This window comes from Scyliorhinus canicula, chromosome 13 (genome assembly GCF_902713615.1).
Source record: "Scyliorhinus canicula chromosome 13, sScyCan1.1, whole genome shotgun sequence".
NCBI classification, from domain to species: domain Eukaryota; kingdom Metazoa; phylum Chordata; class Chondrichthyes; order Carcharhiniformes; family Scyliorhinidae; genus Scyliorhinus; species Scyliorhinus canicula.
Window position 1 is genome coordinate 1,777,520 of NC_052158.1, and position 20,911 is coordinate 1,798,430.

The following is a 20,911-nucleotide window of genomic DNA, read 5'->3' on the forward strand; positions in this document are numbered from 1 at the left end:
CCTGACATAATTCGAATCACAAAAGGTGACAGGGGCAAACGAGACCAGGCTTATTTTCAATAAGGAAAACAATTTACATTCAAACACACAGCAGTGTTTTATTGGATCAGGTTCGCAGAGTAACACCGTCAGCTTCAGCCTAAGCAGGGCAAAAGATCTGAACTCATATCAATGTCCCACTGTTAAGCTTCGCGTCCGATAATAATTTCATTCAATTAGGCGTTTTACAGCCTTCGAGAAACAACATTGGCTTTAACAATTTCAGATCATATCCACCGCTCACATTATCTCGTACACCATGTGGTGGGGTTGGTTCACCCCTATGTCTACTTCTCCCCTTTGGCTTTGCAACTTTATTGTCTTTATCAAAATTTCCTTCACTATGTTGTGTGTGTGTGAGAGAGCGTGTGTGTGTTTTTGTGTGTCAGTATGTGTGTGTATGTGTGCACGAGTATGTGTGAGTATGTTTGTCTATGTGTGAGTAAGTGTGTGTGTGTGTGTGTGTGTGTGAGTGAACATGTGTGTGAGAGAAGTGTGTGTGTAAGTGTATGTGTGTGTGTGTGTGAGTGAGTGAACATGTGTGTGAGAGAAGTGTGTGTGTAAGTGTATGTGTGTGTGTGTGTGTGAGTGAGTGAATATGTGTGTGAGAGAAGTGTGTGTGTGTGTGTGAGTGAATATGTGTGTGAGAGAAGTGTGTGTGTGTGTATGTGTGAGCTCTCTTGAGAATGAATTAAAATTCTGGTCCGGCCATAGCGAGACTTGAACTCATATCACTCAGTCATTGAATTGAAAGCAGAATACTGCCCGTGCTGGGAATCTAAGCAGAAAATGCTTCTTTTGTTTCACTCAACTGTAAGTGGGACTTTGTTCTTCTGTTTCATTCTTGCCATGTGTTTAACCTGTCCGATCTCCCAGATATACAGGTTACGGTTCGCTCGCTAAATCTGAACCATTTTTTCTAATTCATTCATGGAAATGTGGGGGTCCCTGGCTGGTCAGCATTTGTTTCCTATCACCAATTGCCCTTCAACTGAATGTCTTGCTTGGCCATTTCCAGAGGGACAGTTCAGAGTCAACCGGGTTGCTGTGTGGGGTCTGGAGTCACGTGTAGGCAGGACCCGGTACGGACGGCAGATTTCCTTCCCTTGAAGGGATGTCGGTGACCCAGATGGGGTTTGAAAGACAACCGCCAATGGTTTCAATTCCGGACGTTCCATTGAATTCAAGTTTCACCACCTGGGCCCCTGGCGGGAGTCGAACCCGGGATCCCAAGAGCGCCTGGGTCTCTGGATTGCTGGTCCAGTGACAGCACGCCTGCACCTCCACCCTCTCCTGTGACCATCTAACTGCCGTTAGACTCGCACGCAGTAATGCCTACCCTTCAAGCCCCACTGTGAGCTGCACATCTGCCTAACCTGGTTTGAAAAATAAAGTGCAAAGAGAAACCCCTATAAACATTGCACAATAAAAACAAGACAGTCACCTCCAAAGCACACCTCCATTCATGGCAAACAGATGGGTTTGAAAGTCAGAATTATTCCAGTAGGTGTATCGGTGAGGCTGTGCAACAGATAATTGAAAATCCATAAAGAGTTAATTCACACCTTCAGGACGCAGAGACCCTGACGTGTTTCATTAAAGTAAATCTCATCGATATTTTTTTTTTCCCCCCCCCCCCTCCAATTAGCCCGGTCGCTGGGAAATCATTGTGGATGGCTCATTCCCAGAAACGTTCATCGTTCCCCCCTCACACCCACCCACCACTATCCCCCGCTCACCCCCCTCTCCCCCCCCCCACCCCGTAGCCCACCCTTGCCGAGAGAATGATAGAGTTCATTCACACACACATGGTTGTTTTATCTAACGCAAACCAGCCAGGCAGAGCAAGGCCAGCACAATGCTCAGCGGGAGAGAGGACTGAAGGTGGCCGCTTCCGTTGCACAGGTCAACATTGCAGCATCTGGTATTGAGCGACACCGTAAAAACCTGGAAACTTTGTTCAAGCGTTTTATTGCAGTTGGCAGGAAGAGTACATCCAGAATTGTAGACCGAGACCTTACCTGGAAAAATGAGAAAATCTGGTTAAATGAATGCAGGGTTAAGTACTGTCTTCTTAACCTTATGGGCCTCATCCCTAATTTCCCTTGAAGCGTTAAGAATCAGCCACATCACTGTGGGGTCTGGAGTCACATGTAGGCCAGACCTACATCGTTCCCCTGATTTACTTCCCCTGAAGCACGTTGGTGAACCGCGCGGGGGTTTTTTTTTTTTAGCGACAATTGATTCACGGAGACTTTTAATTCCAGATTTTTTAAATTGAAATCAAGTTCCCCCAGGGTTCCAACCTGCATGTGCCAAACCCCCCCCCCCCCTCCCCTCCCCCACCCCGCAACCCCTGCCAAAATCCACAGCCGATAAAGATATCTCGCTGCTGGCGATAATATTGTGTGTTGATTTGTGGTGTTTGCCCCTTTAAGGGCAACACAGCAGAATAAGGGTTACCTGGACCATTACAAAGGTTTATATTTGCATTGTAAACATTAGAATTAATGTGTTTAATTTAATTTCGCTGCCTGCGAGGTAAAACCTACACTTAGATACACGCTTGACAGAGGTGTTGCTATGTGTGGGGGTTGGTTTCAATTCCAGCTGAGTTTCTATTGTGCTTAGAGAGGGCTACAGCATGAAGAATAAATAAACCAGCAGTGGTTGCTCAGCAACTGGGGCCTTGTAAGGTCTGAATTTGATTGCAGTTGGTGATAAGTAGCAAGAGAGAAGGCGGCTCTCATAGGTCTGGTAGCAGCAGCTGCTTTTAGAAAGCTAGACAAGGAACACCTCTCTCAGCCTTGCTAGAAGAAAAGCCATACAATAGAGTAACGGTGAAGAAAACAAATGCCTGAAACCTAAAGTCCGGCAAGTTAAGGAAACTAGAAAAATGAAGCGAGGTTTCCCAGACGTCTGGGATAATGGAACTGAGGAAACTGGGACTCCACAACAGATTACTGTTCAGTAAAGTCACAGAGAGTTGAAAAGGCATCAGATCGTGAGAGACCAGACTGATATTTGTAGTAGTGCCAAGGTTTGAGAGCAATCACTGCAACTTGGAAGACAGTATTTGAATTTTACACAAACTCTGGCTGGACCTCAGAGTTTGTGTCAAAGTCTTTCAGACAAAAGATATCCTATAGGGAGTGGTGTAAATCCTGGACTGGATTCGCTGTTCAAAGTGAAGTGGAAGCTTTGTTCAAAAGTGTCATTTGGAAAATCTGGTCTGGATTTCGGAATGCAAGCTGCTCAGGCAAAGTTGTGAGAGAAGGTTTAAAAGTGTGCTTTTGGGAGAGGGCTTTGGAAACCCTCATGTGCTGATAATCTGGGGGAATTCTGTGGATTTCTCCACAGACTCTAACTTGGGTTCAGACTGGGTGTGTGTATTTGACCACATCCAATCTGTGTGCTGAAAGGGACTTTGTGTTAATGAGACTATTATAGATTAATATGTACTTTGTAACCCGTGTTGATCTTAAAATCTTGAGTTTGCACTTTCTCCCCGTGTCTGCGTGGGTTTCTTCCGGGTACTCCGGTTTTCTCCCACCAACCAAAGATGTGCCGGTTAGGTGGATTGGCCGTGATAAATTGTCCCTTAGGTGTCCCGGGATGTGAGATTAGGTGGATTGACCGTGCTATGTTGTCCCTTAGTGTCCAAAGATGTGGTGGTTAGGTGGATTGGCACGATAATTGTCTCTTAGTGTCCAAAGATGTACAAGCTCACTGGGGTTACGAGGATAGGGTAGGGAAGTGGGCCGAGGTTAGCATGCTCTTTCAGAGGGTCAGTGCAGATCCGATGGGCCAAATGGCCTCCTTCTGCAGTGTAGGGATTCAATGGAATCTATGAATCAATCAGGGGGGGGGTAGGGTCCTCCCTTCGGCAGAAGGCCTGTAGACGACGAGGAATGTTTGTTCTGAATGGTGTAGAGTTTTACTTGAAGCTAATTACTTGGTCTTCGCCTTTGTGCTCTCCGAGGGCCAGCAGCAGGCACAAGGCCGTCTAGATCTCCCGGGAGCTGTTCTTGCCACAATGGGCCAGGGGGGAAGCCTCACCCACAAGTGCTCGAAGATGTCGCTGATGAACAAGTTCATGAGGCCCCAGAGGAGATGCCGGTGTTGGACAGCTGTACGGTTTTTCTTACCAATAAATACCATTTGTGTTTCTAATGAAGACTGCAAAGGTGTGTCATTACATACATTTACCTCATTTACCTCATGTGGGATTAGGAAATGGTTGCAAGGCAGAAGACTGCCATTTGGCCCATCGAGCAATGCTGCTGGCCCTCTGGAGGAGCAGTTTAAGTTATACCCATGACCCTGTCTCTAAAGGCACTGGAGAACTCTGCTGTGATTCACATCGAATGGCGGAGCAGCTTTGAAGGACGACTCCTCCTGCTTTTTCCCATGTTGCTATGCAACACAATTGTGGGCTAAACGGGCAATTTCAGAAATACCAACTGGACGAATCAGCATGCGAGCAAATGAAATAGGAGCCACTCGGCCCATCTAGTCTGCTCCGCCATTCAATAAGATCGCGACTGATCTGATTGTAACCTCGACCCCACATTCCAGGCGACCTCCCGATCACCTTTCACCCCCCCTCGTTAATCAAAAATCCAGCCGGCTCTGCCTTAAACACATTCAAAGACTGTAGATTCAGGAATCTAGCAAGCATTCAGTAATTCACTAAAACACGGTTACTGTGGGATGTCCTTACTTACCAGCCTTCCCAACCCGTTCGAAACAAAGCTCGGCCGGGTTAGTGCAGTTCTTGGCACCGGAAATGCATTTCCCGAATGACAGGGCGCAGTGAAAGCATCGTAAGCTGGCAGCTGTGCACGGAGAACATGGGAGAGAAGAGAGAAAAGTGTCAGAAAATAAATAAATAACACTTTGCAGCGATAATTCACACAAACATGCAGCGACCAGAGCAGCAGTCAGGCCCCTTGAGCCTGACCCGCCATTCAGTAAGACCATTGGTTGATCTGATTGTGACGTCAACCCCACATCTCTGCCGACCCCCCCCCCCATAACCTTTCAGCACCCCCCCCCCCCCCCCTTGTTAATCAAGACTCTATCCAGCTCTGCCATAAAAATATTCGAAGGGCCGAATATTATGCTCCCCACAAGGTGGGTTCTGAGGTGGGGAGGGGGGGGCAGGGGAGGATGCAATTGAATCCATAGGGTTCCTGTTATGGGCCAGGGTATAGAGAACCCCAAAGTGTATCATGGAGTTCACCTGACCCACAACCTTTAATAGATTGTGGTATGGGGAGCACACGGCCCACTCTACAGGTGGGGTACAGCAGAAATGGAAAAGTATTTTTTAAAGCAAAACAATGTTTATTCTATGAACTCAAGTTAACCTTTTTAAAACATACAGTGAACATCTTAGCAACCATCAATTCAAATACAACCCCGAAAGAATGCAACACTAAATAATCCTTTAAGCTTTCCTTTTTAACATCCATACAACTTTAAAAAAAACACCTTTTAACAGAAGCACATTAGGTTTACATTCACTACTGAAAATATTTATAATTCTGATGATCAAGAGATAGTCTTTGATGGCAGAGAGAACAGCAGCACACCTGCTCTGTCTGGCTTCAGCTCCAACACTGAAAACGAAACGAAAACACACCCTGCAGCCTGCTCAAGAATGAAAGTAAAAAGCTGACAGACAGCCCAGCTCCACCCACTCTCTGACATCACTGCAGTAGTAAACACCCATTTCTTAAAGGTACTCTCACTGCAGATATTTATATACACACCCATTTATAAACACCCATTTCTTAAAGGTACTCTCACATGACAGATCCACCCCCCCACCACCCGACAACCCACCCAGGCGCCCTAGCAGAGGACATCCGCCAAGGCCATCAGCCAGGACCTCAGCGGGTACCCCTTATCCCCCAAAGACCAATCCGTCATCCGCGAAGATGCCGGGGTTCTCCAAGTGTCCCAGGACATTCCCTGGAAAGTGTGCACACATGTGCATGACCTAGAGGCGGTGGTCGCACACGAGTTGAACATTCATGGAGTGGAACCTGGTCCTGTTAATGAAGGGTCATCCCATCGAAAGATCAGTGACGAAGCCCTTGAGCAGTTCAGTGAAAGTAGGAAGGAACTGAAACGTAGAATTAGGAGGGCTAAAAGGAGCCATGAAATGACTTGAGCAAACATGGTCAGGGAGATTGTCAAGACTTTTTATGCATATATTAGGACAAGAGGGTAGCAAGAGAAAGAGTAGGCCCCACTCAAGGACAATGGTGGGAAGTTATGTGTGGAACCACAAGAACGGGATGAAATCCTTAATGAGTGCTTCGTTTCGGTATTCACCAGGGAGAAGGACATGACGGAAGTTGAGGTCAGGGGTAGGTGTGGGAACAATCTTGAGAACGTCAATATATCAAAGGAGGAAGTGTTGAGTATTCGAAATTGCATTGAGGTGGACAAGTCCCCAGGGCCAGATGGGATCTATCCCAGGTTACTGCAGGAGGCAAGTGGAGAAAGTAGCTGGGGCCTTAACAGATATCTTCACATCATCTTTGACCACAGGTGAGGTCCCAGAGGACTGGACAATAGACAATGATATTCCCTTGTTGAAAAAAGGAACAGGGACAATCCAGCAAATGAAAGTCCGGTCAGCCTGATCAGTGGTGGGGAAGCTTTTGGAAAAGATACAGAGGGACAGGATATATGCACATTTGGGAGGAAAATGGACTAGTTAGTGACAGGCAGCATGGTCATGTCTCACCAACTTGATTGAGTTTTTTGAAGAGGTGATGAAGAAACTTGATGAGGGAAGGGTTGTGGATGTAGTTTATATGGACTTTAGTAAGGTGTTTGTTAAGGTCCCACATGGCAGTATGGTACAAAAATTAAATTGGATTTGGGGTGGGCTGGCGAGGTGGATACAGAATTGGCTTGGTCATAGAAGACAGAGAGTAGCAATGGAAGGGTGTGTTTCAGAATGGAGATCTGTAGCTAGAGGTGTTCCGCAGGGATCAGTGCTGGGACCTCTGTTGTTTGCAATATATATAAATGATCTAGAGGAAAATGTGGGTGGTCTGATTGCAGATGGAGTTTAATCTGGACAAATGCGAGGTGATGCATTTTGGAGGATCAAATCTCGGTATGAATTATACTGTAAATGGCAGAACCCTCAGGAACATTAACATAGAGGGATCTGGGCGTGCAGGTCCACAGTTCCCTACAAGTGGTATCACAGGTGGCCAAGGTGATTTAAGAAGGCATTGATAAAGCTTGCCTTCATCAGCCGGGGCATTGAGTACAGGAGTTGGAAATTTCACATTGCAGCTATATAAAACCTTAGTTAGGCCGCATTTGGAGTATTGCGTGCAGTTCTGGCCACCACATCATCAGAAGGACGTGGAAGCTTTGGAAAGAGTGTAAAGAAGGTTGACCAGGATGTTGCCCGGTCTCGAGGGTGTTGGCTGTGAGGAGAGGTTGAATAAATTAGGATTTTTTTCACTGGCAAGACGGTGGCTGAGGGGAGATCTGATAGAGGTTCACAAAATGATGAGAGGCACAGACAGGGTGGATAGTCAGAGGCTTTTTCCAAGACAGGAAGTGTCAATGACAAGGGGGCCCCGGTTCAAGGTGAGAGGAGGAAAGCTCAAGGGAGATGTGCGGGGTACGTACCAATTCAAAGGTATATCAGCTCATTTTCACAGAAAAAAAAAATCAAACACACGGTTTTCACCTCTCGCAGGTACCTCAACAGAAACGATGTGTCTATCAATGTGTGACCTTTTCCATGTACGAGCGCCATTCTCAATCCAGGAGCCGCAGCTCAGGCCCTCCCCAAGGCCGAATCTCGCCGGAAACAAATCCTGCCATCCATATATTCCACTGGGGTCCAAGGTGCAGTTGAACATCCTTGTTTCCAGCGTGTTCAACCCACGGTGACGTGCCCGTTACAGGCACCACTCACCACACCAACAACAAAAGCATCAGCAATCTGCAGAAAGCATTTCTTCACCACCGTCATCAGGTGGGCGATCGGCAACAATGTCGCTCACCACGGCCCGCAGCGTCTTCTTGCTGCAAACCGGTTTGCCTTCTGGACTCGTACATCCCCCCCCCCCCCCCCCCGAGTCCAGAGTTCCAGGAGCTCTTAGGGAAAAAATTGTCCTTCTTTCCGGCGACAGAAAAAGAGGGAAACAGCAACAGCAGCCTCCAGGCAGCTGCAGCCACCAGCAGGAGCGAGCAGCAAACGCAACCTGCAACTGTGAAGTTCTCTCACAAATATCGAGGCCAGTTCCTTATGAGAAATAACCTTCAGCCGCGAAGCTAGAGGCTGCTCACAGTCAAAGGGAGTTAAAGTGACCTTCAGCAGAGAACCAAGAGCAATGTCCCGGAAGTGTTTGGTCGGACACACAGTTGTTGCCCCTGTTATGGGCAGCCATGATGTGGAGATGTTGGACTGGGGTGAGGACAGTAAGAAGTCTGACAACACCAGGTTAAAGTCCAACAGGTTTGTTTCAAACACGAGCTTTCGGAGCGCAGCTCCTTCCTCAGGTGAATGGGCCATTCAACCGTGCAACCCTGCACACCAGGCCGCTTCCCCAGAGCCCCCCCACCTCCCGTACAGCGCAACCCTGCACACCAGGCCGCTTCCCCAGAGCCCCCCACCTCCCATACAGCGCAACCCTGCACACCAGGCCGCTTCCCCAGAGCCCCCCCACCTCCCGCACAGCGCAACCCTGCACACCAGGCCGCTTCCCCAGAACCCCCCCACCTCCCGCACAGCGCAACCCTGCACACCAGGCCGCTTCCCCAGAGCCCCCCAACTCCCATACAGCGCAACCCTGCACACCAGGCCGCTTCCCCAGAGCCCCCCCACCTCCCGCACAGCGCAACCCTGCACACCAGGCCGCTTCCCCAGAACCCCCCCCCCTCCCGTACAGCGCAACCAGCACACCAGGGCCGCTTCCCCAGAGCCCCCACCTCCTGTACAGCGCAACCCTGCACACCAGGCCGCTTCCCCAGAACCCCCCCACCTCCCGCACAGCGCAACCCTGCACACCAGGCCGCTTCCCCAGAGCCCCCCACCTCCCGCACAGCGCAACCCTGCACACCAGGCCGCTTCCCCAGAGCCCCCCCACCTCCCGCACAGCGCAACCCTGCACACCAGGCCGCTTCCCCAGAACCCCCCCACCTCCCGTACAGCGCAACCAGCACACCAGGCCGCTTCCCCAGAGCCCCCACCTCCTGTACAGCGCAACCCTGCACACCAGGCCGCTTCCCCAGAGCCCCCCCACCTCCCGCACAGCACAACCCTGCACACCAGGCCGCTTCCCCAGAGCCCCCCCACCTCCCGCACCGTGCAACCCTGCACACCAGACCGCTTCCCCAGAACCCCCCACCTCCCGCACAGCGCAACCCTGCACACCAGACCGCTTCCCCAGACCCCCCCCCCCCACCTCCCGTACAGCGCAGGCCCCAGGCCCCCCCATTCGGACCCCCCCATTCAGACCCCCCCATTCAGACCCCCCCATTCAGACTCCCCCCCATTCAGACTCCCCCCATTCAGACCCCCCCATTCAGACCCGCCCCATTCAGACCCCCCCATTCAGACCCCCCCATTCAGACCCCCCATTCAGACCCCCCCCCATTCAGACCCCCATTCAGACCCCCCCCCCATTCAGACCCCCCATTCAGATCCCCCCATTCAGAGCCCCCCATTCAGACCCCACCATTCAGCCCCCCCCATTCAGACCCCCCATTCAGGGACCCCCATTCAGAGACCCCCATTCAGACCCCCCCCCCATTCAGATCCCCCCATTCAGACCCCCCATTTAGACTCCCCCCATTCAGACCCCCCCATTCAGACCCCCCCCATTCAGACCCCACCCCATTCAGACCCCCCCATTCAGACCCCACCCCATTCAGACCCCCCCATTCAGACCCCCCCATTCAGAGACCCCATTCAGAGACCCCCAATCAGACCCCACCATTCAGACCCCCCCATTCAGACCCCCCATTCAGACTCCCCCCCATTCAGACCCCCACATTCAGACTCCCCCCATTCAGACCCCCCATTCAGACCCCCCATTCAGACCCCACCATTCAGACCCCCCCCCATTCAGACCCCCCCATTCAGACCCCCCCATTCAGACCCCCCCCATTCAGACACCCCCCATTCAGAGACCCCATTCAGAGACCCCCAATCAGACCCCACCATTCAGACCCCCCATTCAGACCCCCCCATTCTGACCCCCCCATTCAGAGACCCCCATTCAGACCCCCCCCATTCAGACCCCCCCATTCAGACACCCCCATTCAGACTCCCCCCCCATTCAGACTCCCCCCCATTCAGACTCCCCCATTCAGACCCCCCATTCAGACCCCACCCCATTCAGACCCCCCCATTCAGACCCCCCCATTCAGAGACCCCATTCAGAGACCCCCATCCAGACCCCACCATTCAGACCCCCCATTCAGACCCCCCCATTCAGGGACCCCCATTCAGAGACCCCCATTCAGACCCCCCCCATTCAGATCCCCCCATTCAGACCCCCCCATTTAGACTCCCCCCCATTCAGACCCCCCCATTCAGACTCCCCCCCATTCAGACCCCACCCCATTCAGACCCCCCCATTCAGACCCCACCCCATTCAGACCCCCCCATTCAGACCCCCCATTCAGAGACCCCATTCAGAGACCCCCAATCAGACCCCACCATTCAGACCCCCCCCATTCAGACCCCCCCATTCAGACCCCCCATTCAGACTCCCCCCCATTCAGACCCCCCCATTCAGACTCCCCCCATTCAGACCCCCCATTCAGACCCCCCATTCAGACCCCACCATTCAGACCCCCCATTCAGACTCCCCCCCATTCAGACCCCCCCATTCAGACCCCCCCATTCAGACCCCCCCATTCAGACCCCCCCCCATTCAGAGACCCCATTCAGAGACCCCCAATCAGACCCCACCATTCAGACCCCCCCATTCAGACCCCCCATTCAGACCCCCCATTCAGACCCCCCATTCAGACCCCCCCATTCAGACCCCCCCATTCAGAGACCCCCATTCAGACCCCCCATTCAGACCCCCCCATTCAGACCCCCCCATTCAGACTCCCCCCCATTCAGACTCCCCCCCATTCAGACTCCCCCCATTCAGACCCCCCCATTCAGTGACCCCCATCCAGACACCCCCATTCAGACCCCCCCCATTCAGACTCCCCCCATTCAGACTCCCCCATTCAGACCCCCCCATTCAGCCCCCCCATTCAGAGACCCCCATTCAGCCCCCCCCATTCAGGGACCCCCCCATTCAGTGATCCCCCCATTCAGAGCCCCCCCATTCAGAGACCCCGCCCCATTCAGAGATTTCCATTCAGGGACCCTCACCAAAGACCTCCCATTATGAGACCACCACCAGGAGACCCCCTATAAGAGAGACCCCCACCAGACAGCCCCCCCATAAGAGAGACACCCCATTACACAGACCACCACCAGCGACGTCCCTCCATTACAGACACCCCTGCCTGGAAGATAGAGAGCAGTTAAGTGCTCTCACTTCCTATGTGTAAGCAGTTGATCCTAGCAGAACCGGGATCCCAGGTTCGATTCCCGCATGGGTCAGTGTGTGCGGGTCTACACGTTCTCCTCGTGTCTGCGTGGGTTTCCTCCGGGTGCTCCGGTTTCCTCCCACAAGTCCCGAAAGACGTGCTGTTAGGTGAATTGGACATTCTGAATTCTCCCTCAGTGTACCCTGAACAGGCGCCGGAATATGACAACTCGGGGCTTTTCACAGTAACTCCATTGCAGTGTTAATGTTAGCCGACTTGTGACACTAATAAAGATTATTGTTACTAATAATAATAGTATGATTATTATTCTTTGCAGAAAACACTTAACTGCTTTTGATTTGGTCCAAAGTGCTGTCAATCATAGCTCGTTGTTTCGAAACATTGTCTTTAGTTACACAGCTGGGTACTTGAGATCCATTCAAGCATGAAGGGAAATGAAATTAAACAAGCCAAACAGCTGGCTGTGTGCAAGCTGTCAATCAGAGCTGCGTAAAACCAATTTTGCATTGATGTGAATGGGGTCTTTGCAGATCAAAGGTCTGAGGTGGCGTCTGGTCATCCTCGTACTGTGGCGGAGGGGGGGGAGGTGATCCGGAATATCCCATGGTGGGGTATGTGGAATTGCGATGGGCTGCAGAGGAATCCCAAACGCCCGACTTCGCTGCCTGCTCAAAAAGGCAGCCCGATCGTGGGATTCACAGGGGGAATCCCTCGAACTTGCTGCCATAGATTTGCATGGCCTCTGGATTTCTGCTCCCAGCCCCAATCAGAGATGACTCACCTGCGGCAGGAAAAGTCTCCCGAATAGACAATCCGTGTCAGCGGAGAGAAAGTATTTATTTGGTACCGCCCCCTTTCTCACTCCAATCCAACCTCTTTCATGCCTTAACACCTCTGTCCTCCAAGTTCACCGTTGTATCATCTTAGTACGGAGGTTGCAAACCTTTTTAGTGCCTTCTTTTCCAACTATTTATGGGCGGCACAGTGGTTAGCACGGCTGCCTCACAGCGCCAGGGACCCGGGTTCAATTCCCACCTCGGGTCACTGTCTGTGCGGAGCCTGCACGTTCTCCCCGTGTGTGCGTGGGTTTCCTCCGGGTGCTCCGGTTTCCTCCCACAGTCCAAAGATGTGCAGGTTAGGTGGATTGGCCACGATCAATTAGGTGGGGTTACTGGGTTATGGGGATAGGACGGGGGGGGGGGGGAGTGGGAAAGGGTGCTCTTTCGGAAGGTGGGTGCAGACTCGATGGGCTGAATGGCCACCTTCTGCACCGTGGGCCTTCTCTGGATTCTTCCCTGCTATTCTTCCCCTTGGCCTTCCAATATGTGTCCCGGCTTCCCTGCGTTTTAAAAGCACAGAATCATAGAACATACAGTGCAGAAGGAGGCCATTCGGCCCATCGAGTCTGCACTGGCCCTACCTAAGCCCTCACTTCCACCCTATCCCCGTAACCCAGTAACTCTATCTACCCTTTTTGGTCGCAAAGGGGCAATTTATCATTGGCCAATCCACCTAACCCGCACATCTTTGGGCTGTGGGAAGGAAACCGGAGCACCCGGAGGAAACCCACTCAGACACGGGGAGGACGTGCAGACTCCACACAGACAGTGACCCAAGCCGGGAATCGAACCTGGGAGCCTGGAGCTGTGAAGCAATTGTGCTATCCACTGTGCTACTGTGCTGCCCAATCTATTTAAGTAGAATCTATTTGCCTACGGGCGTGGGGGGAATATGTGGTTTGTTTTGCTGGCAGCCGTGCCGGTATTTCTGGCTAATGTTCATCATATTGGCTGCAACCTTGATGTTCAATTAGAGTCGAGTTGGCAAACGAGAAGTGACAAGATATGAGAAGCTTGTTCCTTTGTGCTGGGAGACCTGGTTGGGTCTTGTTACACTCCTGCCTTTGACAGGCTTATTTTTGTTTGTTTTTGGAAGAGTTCACGGACAAAGCCTCGCAGCCGGCCCCGGGGTTGAAAGGCTGAACGTCTGGGAGCCCCACCTACCTCCTTCCGAACCTCGCCCGACTCGCGGGGCAACGCTGCGTTCCCCCATCGCCCCGGCTTACAGCCACCCTGTTCCCCGGGGCAGCTTGCACCGGGGGGGGGGGGGGGGTAACCGTTCACACAGCAGTCAGGGGGTCAACTGGGGCGCTGTGCCAACTTGCCACTGTCGAGGTGCCCGGGCCAACCCCCACAGGCCCCCCCCCGGGGCTGAGCTACGACACCTTGAACCCCACCCTGACAGTCATCACAGAACTGCCGCAGTGTAACTGGGCTGTTGTTAAGCCCAGAGGAGGACCAGTTTGGAGTGTGTGAGTCTGGGCGAAGGCCATGCCTCTGGGTGTGGGAGGGGATTTCCCCACACAGCTTCAATGTCAATGTTCTCGTTCTGGGCTACGCACCCCCCCCCCCCCCCCACACACACACCTCCATGTGCCCCCCCCCCCCCCCACACACACACCTCCATGTGCCTCCCCCCCCCCCCCCCCCCCCACCCCCGGCCCACCAGAGAGCATAAAGAGAGAGGTGGGGCGGGGTGGGGTGTAGCTCGGTGCTCTCTACCTGAGATCACCTCCCGGAAATCTTCCACCGTTACGTTTTTGGGGGGCTGGTTTAGCACAGTGGGCTAAACAGCTGGCTGGTAAAGCAGACCGAGGCAGGCCAGCAGCGCGGGTTCAATTCCCGCACCGGCCTCCCCGAACAGGCGCCGGAATGTGGCAACTAGGGGCTTTTCACAGTAACTTCATCTGCAGTTACTACTCGGGACAAGGAGCGAATTTTCATTTTATTTAAATCGGTGATATTACGGCAGAGAAGGCACTGGGGTCTGGGTGGGGGGGGGGGTCTGGGAGGGGGGGGGTCTGGGTGGGGGGGTCTGGGTGGGGGGGGGGTCTGGGTGGGGTGTCTGGGTGGGGGGGGTCTGGGTGGGGGGACAGTGGGGTCTGGGTGGGAGGGGGTCTGGGTGGGGGGGGTCTGGGTGGGAGGGGGTCTGGGTGGGGGGGGTCTGGGTGGGAGGGGGTCTGGGTGGGGGGTCTGGGTGGGAGGGGGTCTGGGTGGGGGGGTCTGGGTGGGGGGGGGTCTGGGTGGGGGGGTCTGGGTGGGGGGGGGTCTGGGTGGGGGGGTCTGGGTGGGAGGGGGTCTGGGTGGGAGGGGGTCTGGGTGGGGGGGGCTGGGTGGGGGGGTCTGGGTGGGAGGGGGTCTGGGTGGGAGGGGGTCTGGGTGGGAGGGGTCTGGGTGGGAGGGGGTCTTGGTGGGGGGGTCTGGGTGGGGGGGGTCTGGGTGGGAGGGGGTCTGGGTGAGGGGGACAGTGGGGTCTGGGTGGGGGGGACAGGTGGGTCTGGGTGGGGGGACAGTGGGGTCTGGGTGGGGGGCAGTGGGTCTGGGTGGGGGGACAGTGGGGTCTGGGTGGGGTCTGGGTGGGGGGACAGTGGGGTCTGGGTGGGGGGGACAGTGGGGTCTGGGTGGGGGGACAGTGGGGTCTGGGTGGGGGGACAGTGGGGTCTGGGTGGGGGGGGTCTGGGTGGGGGGACAGTGGGGTCTGGGTGGGGTCTGGGTGGGGGGACAGTGGGGTCTGGGTGGGGGGACAGTGGGGTCTGGGTGGGGGGGGTCTGGGTGGGGGGACAGTGGGTCTGGGTGGGGTCTGGTTTCGGGGACAGTGGGGTCTGGGTGGGGTCTGGGTGGGACGGTTACATTCCACCCCGCCCAACACTGCCGTCAGGGCGAACTGGGCCAGGCGATACCTAATCAGTCAGTCCCCACGTCCTCTTCATCTTACTGGGATCCAAAAGACGCGGCTTTTATGTCTCATTAAACACACCGCCCGACATTCCTTGGCATTTCCATGGCTGAATATTCCCCCACCATCAACACCCGGAGGGGTTAGCATTGACCAGAAACTGAAATGGACGAGCCACGTAAATACCTGTGGCTACGGGAGCAGGTCAGACTGGGGCGAGTTACTCAGCAGCTCGAATTCCATCTCCCCACTCTACCTCTGCAACCCTTAACCCTTAACAATGCCCCTGCCTCTAATACAGGCCATTAATCTGAGATTCGCGGTTCCCATTGACTGCCCCCCCCCCCCCGACCAACAACCTCCCCCCCTTCTCCACACCCCCTCCCTTCCCTCCCTCCCATACACAGCAAACCCCCCCCCCCTCTCCACACCCCCTCCCTTCCCTCCCTCCCATACACAGCAAACCCCCCCCCTCTCCACACCCCTCCCTTCCATCCCTCCCATACACAGCAAACCCCCCCCCTCTCCACACCCCCTCCCTTCCCTCCCTCCCATACACAGCAAACCCCCCTCCCTCTCCACACCCCCTCCCTTCCCTCCCTCCCATACACAGCAAACCCCCCCCCCTCTCCACACCCCCTCCCTTCCCTCCCTCCCATACACAGCAAACCCCCCCCTCTCCACACCCCCTCCCTTCCCTCCCTCCCATACACAGCAAACCCCCCCCCCTCTCCACACCCCTCCCTTCCCTCCCTCCCATACACAGCAAACCCCCCTCCCTCTCCACAACCCCTCCCTTCCCTCCCTCCCATACACAGCAAACCCCCCCCCCTCTCCACACCCCCTCCCTTCCTCCCTCCCATACACAGCAAACCCCCCCCCCCTCTCCACACCCCCTCCCTTCCCTCCCTCCCATACACAGCAAACCCCCCCCCCCTCTCCACACCCCCTCCCTTCCCTCCCTCCCATACACAGCAAACCCCCCCCTCTCCATACCCCTCCCTCCCATACACAGCAAACCCCCCCCTCTCCACACCCCTCCCTTCCCTCCCTCCCATACACAGCAAACCCCCCTCTCCACACCCCCTCCCTTCCCTCCCTCCCATACACAGCAAACCCCCCCCTCTCCACACCCCCTCCCTTCCCTCCCTCCCATACACAGCAACCCCCCCCCTCTCCACACCCCCCTCCCTCCCTCCCATACACAGCAAACCCCCCCCTCCACACCCCCTCCCTTCCCTCCCTCCCATACACAGCAAACCCCCCCCCCTCCACATCCCCTCCCTCCCTCCCATACACAGCAAACCCCCCCCTCTCCACACCCCTCCCTTCCCTCCCTCCCATACACAGCAAACCCCCCCTCCACACACCCTCCCTTCCCTCCCTCCCATACACAGCACCCCCCCCCTCTCCACATCCCCTCCCTTCCCTCCCTCCCATACACACCAAACCCCCCCTCTCTCCACACCCCCTCCCTTCCCTCCCTCCCATACACAGCAAACCCCCCCCTCTCCACACCACCTCCCTTCCCTCCCTCCCATACACAGCAATCCCCCCGCCCTCTCCACACCCCCTCCCTTCCCTCCCTCCCATACACAGCAAACCCCCCCCTCTCCACACCCCCTCCCTTCCCTCCCTCCCATACACAGCAAACCCCCCCTCTCCACACCCCCTCCCTTCCCTCCCTCCCATACACAGCAACCCCCCCCCTCTCCACACCCCCTCCCTTCCCTCCCTCCCATACACAGCAAACCCCCCCCTCTCCACACCCCCTCCCCTCCCTCCCATACACAGCAACCCCCCCCTCTCCACACCCCCTCCCTTCCCTCCCTCCCATACACACCAAACCCCCCCCTCTCCACACCCCCTCCCTTCCCTCCCTCCCATACACAGCAACCCCCCCTCTCCACACCCCCTCCCTTCCCTCCCTCCCATACACAGCAAACCCCCCCCTCCACACCCCCTCCCTTCCCTCCCTCCCATACACAGCAAACCCCCCCCCTCTCCACACCCCCTCCCTTCCCTCCCTCCCATACACAGCAAACCCCCCCTCCGCACCCGCTCCCTTCCCTCCCATACACAGCAAACCTCCCCCCTCCACACCCCCTCCCTTCCCTCCCTCCCATACACAGCAAACCCCCCCCCCCCTCTCCACACCCCCTCCCTTCCCTCCCTCCCATACACAGCAAACCCCCCCCCTCTCCACACCCCCTCCCTTCCCTCCCTCCCATACACAGCAAACCCCCCCCTCTCCACACCCCCTCCCTTCCCTCCGTCCCATACACAGCAACCCCCCCGCTCTCCACACCCCCTCCCTTCCCTCCCTCCCATACACAGCAAACCCCCCCCTCTCCACACCCCCTCCCTTCCCTCCCTCCCATACACAGCAACCCCCCCCCCCTCTCCACACCCCCTCCCTTCCCTCCCTCCCATACACAGCAACCCCCCGCTCTCCACACCCCCTCCCTTCCCTCCCTCCCATACACAGCAAACCCCCCTCTTTCCACACCCCCTCCCTTCCCTCCCTCCCATACACAGCAAACCCCCCCTCTCTCCACACCCTCTCCCTTCCCTCCCTCCCATACACAGCAACCCCCCCCTCTCTCCACACCCCCTCCCTTCCCTCCCTCACCATACACAGCAAACCCCCCCCCCCTCCACACCCCCTCCCTTCCCTCCCTCCCATACACAGCAACCCCCCCTCTCTCCACACCCCTCCCTTCCCTCCTCCCATACACAAGCAAACCCCCCCTCTCCACACCCCCTCCCTTCCCTCCCTCCCATACACAGCAAACCCCCCCTCTCCACACCCCCTCCCTTCCCTCCCTCCCATACACAGCAACCCCCCCCCTCTCCACACCCCTCCCTTCCCTCCCTCCCATACACAGCAACCCCCCCCTCTCCACACCCCCTCCCTTCCCTCCCTCCCATACACAGCAAACCCCCCCTCTCCACACCCCCTCCCTTCCCTCCCTCCCATACACAGCAACCCCCCCCCCTCTCCATACCCCCTCCCTTCCCTCCCTCCCAGAACAGGCAACCCCCCCTCTCCACACCCCCTCCCTTCCTCCCTCCCATACACAGCAAACCCCCCCCTCTCCACACCCCCTCCCTTCCCTCCCTCCCATACACAGCAAACCCCACCCCTCTCCACACCCCCTCCCTTCCCTCCCTCCCATACACAGCAAACCCCCCCCCCTCTCCACACCCCTCCCTTCCCTCCCTCCCATACACAGCAAGCCCCCCCCTCTCCACCCCCCCCCCCTCCCCTCCCTCCCATACCCAGCAAACCCCCCCCCTCTCCACACCCCCTCCCTTCCCTCCCTCCCATACACAGCAACCCCCCCCCCCTCTCCACATCCCACTCCCTTCCCTCCCTCCCCCATAACACCGCAAAACCCACCCCCCCTCTCCACACCCCTCCCTTCCATCCTCCCTCCCATACACAGCCAACCCACCCCTCTCCACAACCCAAGCCCTTCCTCCCTCCCATACACAGCAAACCCCCCCTATCCACACCCCCTCCCTTCCCTCCCCTCCCATACACGCAACCCCCCCCTCTCCACACCCCCTCCCTTCCCTCCCTCCCATACACAGCAACCCCCCCCCTCTCCACACCCCCTCCCTCCCCTCCCTCCCATACACAGCAAACCCCCCCCTCTCCACACCCCTCCCTTCCCTCCCTCCCATACACAGCAAACCCCCCCTCTCCACACCCCCTCCCTTCCCTCCCTCCCATACACAGCAAACCCCCCCCCTCTCCACACCCCCTCCCTTCCCTCCTCCCATGCACAGCAACCCCCCCCTCTCTCCACACCCCCTCCCTTCCCTCCCTCCCATACACAGCAAACCCCCCCTCTCCACACCCCCTCCCTTCCCTCCCTCCCATACGCAGGAAACCCCCCCCTCTCCACACCCCCTCCCTTCCCTCCCTCCCATACACAGCAAACCCCCCCCCCCTCTCCACACCCCCTCCCTTCCCTCCCTCCCATACACAGCAAAGCCCCCCCCCTCTCCACACCCCCTCCCTTCCCTCCCTCCCATACACAGCAAACCCCCCCCCTCTCCACACCCCCTCCCTTCCCTCCCTCCCATACACAGCAACCCCCCCCTCTCCAAATCCCCTCCCTTCCCTCTCTCCCATACACAGCAACCCCCCCCCTCTCCACACCCCCTCCCTTCCCTCCCTCCCATACACAGCAAACCCCCCCCTCTCCACACCCCCTCCCTTCCCTCCCTCCCATACACAGCAAACCCCCCCTCTCCACACCCCCTCCCTTCCCTCCCTCCCATACACAGCAAACCCCCCCCTCTCCACACCCCCTCCCTTCCCTCCCTCCCATACACAGCAAACCCCCCCCTCTCCACACCCCCTCCCTTCCCTCCCATACACAGCAACCCCCCCCCTCTCCACACCCCCTCCCTTCCCTCCCTCCCATACACAGCAAACCCCCCCCCCCTCTCTCCACACCCCCTCCCTTCCCTCCCTCCCATACACAGCAAACCCCCCTCCCCTCCCCCCAATCCCACCCCAGCAATGTTATTCAGTGAGTTCTGCTACGAGTGAAGGAATCGTTCCCACCTGACACGGGCACAGGTCCCCACACGCCCTCAACTCTGTTCTGTACCCCACCCAGAGCCAGGGACATTCCCCGAAACCCCACAGACAAACCCCCAGGCGCGAGCAGGGGGCGACCATCTGACAAGCAGCCGAATTAAATCCACCCTTCAGATTCTGAGCTCGAAGCAGCGGACCCCCCCCCCCCCCCCCCGTCGCCCTCTGAACCCCCCGTACCTCTGTCGCTTCGTCCACTCCCAGCCCAAACGGTATTCCCCCCTCCCCCCGAGGTGCTGTGGCCAGGCCCCAATGAATTGCCCCAGCTGGGAACTAACTAACGCTGCGTAAAGCAGTAACGTTACTCCCCATTCTTCTCCAGGTCAATATTCCAGTGGGAGGGGGTCTTGTAAATCATTTCCCGTACCTGGCTGAATTTATTCTACTTTCTGGAAATAAATCCCCCCTCTCCAACATCCCCCCAGCCCCCACAACCCCCCGATAATGATACGAAGCCCAGAGAAGCATTGGTCAATAGCTTCTTACCCAGCGAGACACAGGCAACAAGAACACAGCCAAACAGCAGCAGCGATCTCATCTCTCAAAGTTCTTATTCCCGTTGGGAGTCGGAATGCAGATGGATGAAATGCCAAAGTGTCTCAAAGGCGGATATTTTTCAGCTGATGTTCCCGAGCTCCAGGGAGCTGCTTTATAGAGGCTCCCCGAGGGAGGAGACAGTTTTCTTAACCCCTTCAGTGCCCGCTTTGGATGTCAGCCACCCCACCCTCTACTTGGCTGCTGTAGCCAGCAACATTGACCCGGCTTTGTCGCTGTCGTTTCATAGTTGGCTGGGGGTGAGCAAAGTGCCCTCGCGGTACCTCTAACAGGCACAGGGACAGCTCGTCTCTCTGCAGTCTGTGTACAAGGCACTAGAACGGGAATCCCAAGCTCCGGAATGCTGGGTCTCACAGGGAACTGGGAGGGATGAAGACCCAAGAGGGACTCTTTGAC

General features: G+C 56.2%; 1 protein-coding gene across 1 annotated transcript; it reads right to left on the bottom strand.

Annotated features, from left to right (window-relative positions):
- Positions 1-1,840: 1,840 nt before the first annotated feature.
- On the bottom strand, positions 1,841-20,615 carry LOC119976052 (lymphocyte antigen 6B-like). Its single transcript, XM_038816168.1, has 3 exons — positions 20,447-20,615; positions 4,767-4,877; positions 1,841-2,060 (listed from the first exon to the last, which is right to left on the bottom strand). Exons 1-3 carry the CDS (start codon positions 20,496-20,498, stop codon positions 1,861-1,863), a joined length of 363 nt encoding a protein of 120 aa, XP_038672096.1. The 5' UTR covers positions 20,499-20,615; the 3' UTR covers positions 1,841-1,860.
- Positions 20,616-20,911: the final 296 nt, after the last annotated feature.

What these genes read in the sequence shown, in the direction of transcription:
- LOC119976052 (XM_038816168.1), bottom strand. Translation starts at nt 20,498, where the DNA reads ATGAGATCGCTGCTGCTGTTTGGCTGTGTTCTTGTTGCCTGTGTCTCG. An exon ending in TGTTGCCTGTGTCTCGCTGG is followed by an intron (nt 4,878 to 20,446) that starts GTAAGAAGCTAT and finishes CTCCGTGCACAG; the next exon opens with CTGCCAGCTTACGATGCTTT. An exon ending in CGAACGGGTTGGGAAGGCTG is followed by an intron (nt 2,061 to 4,766) that starts GTAAGTAAGGAC and finishes TCATTTTTCCAG; the next exon opens with GTAAGGTCTCGGTCTACAAT.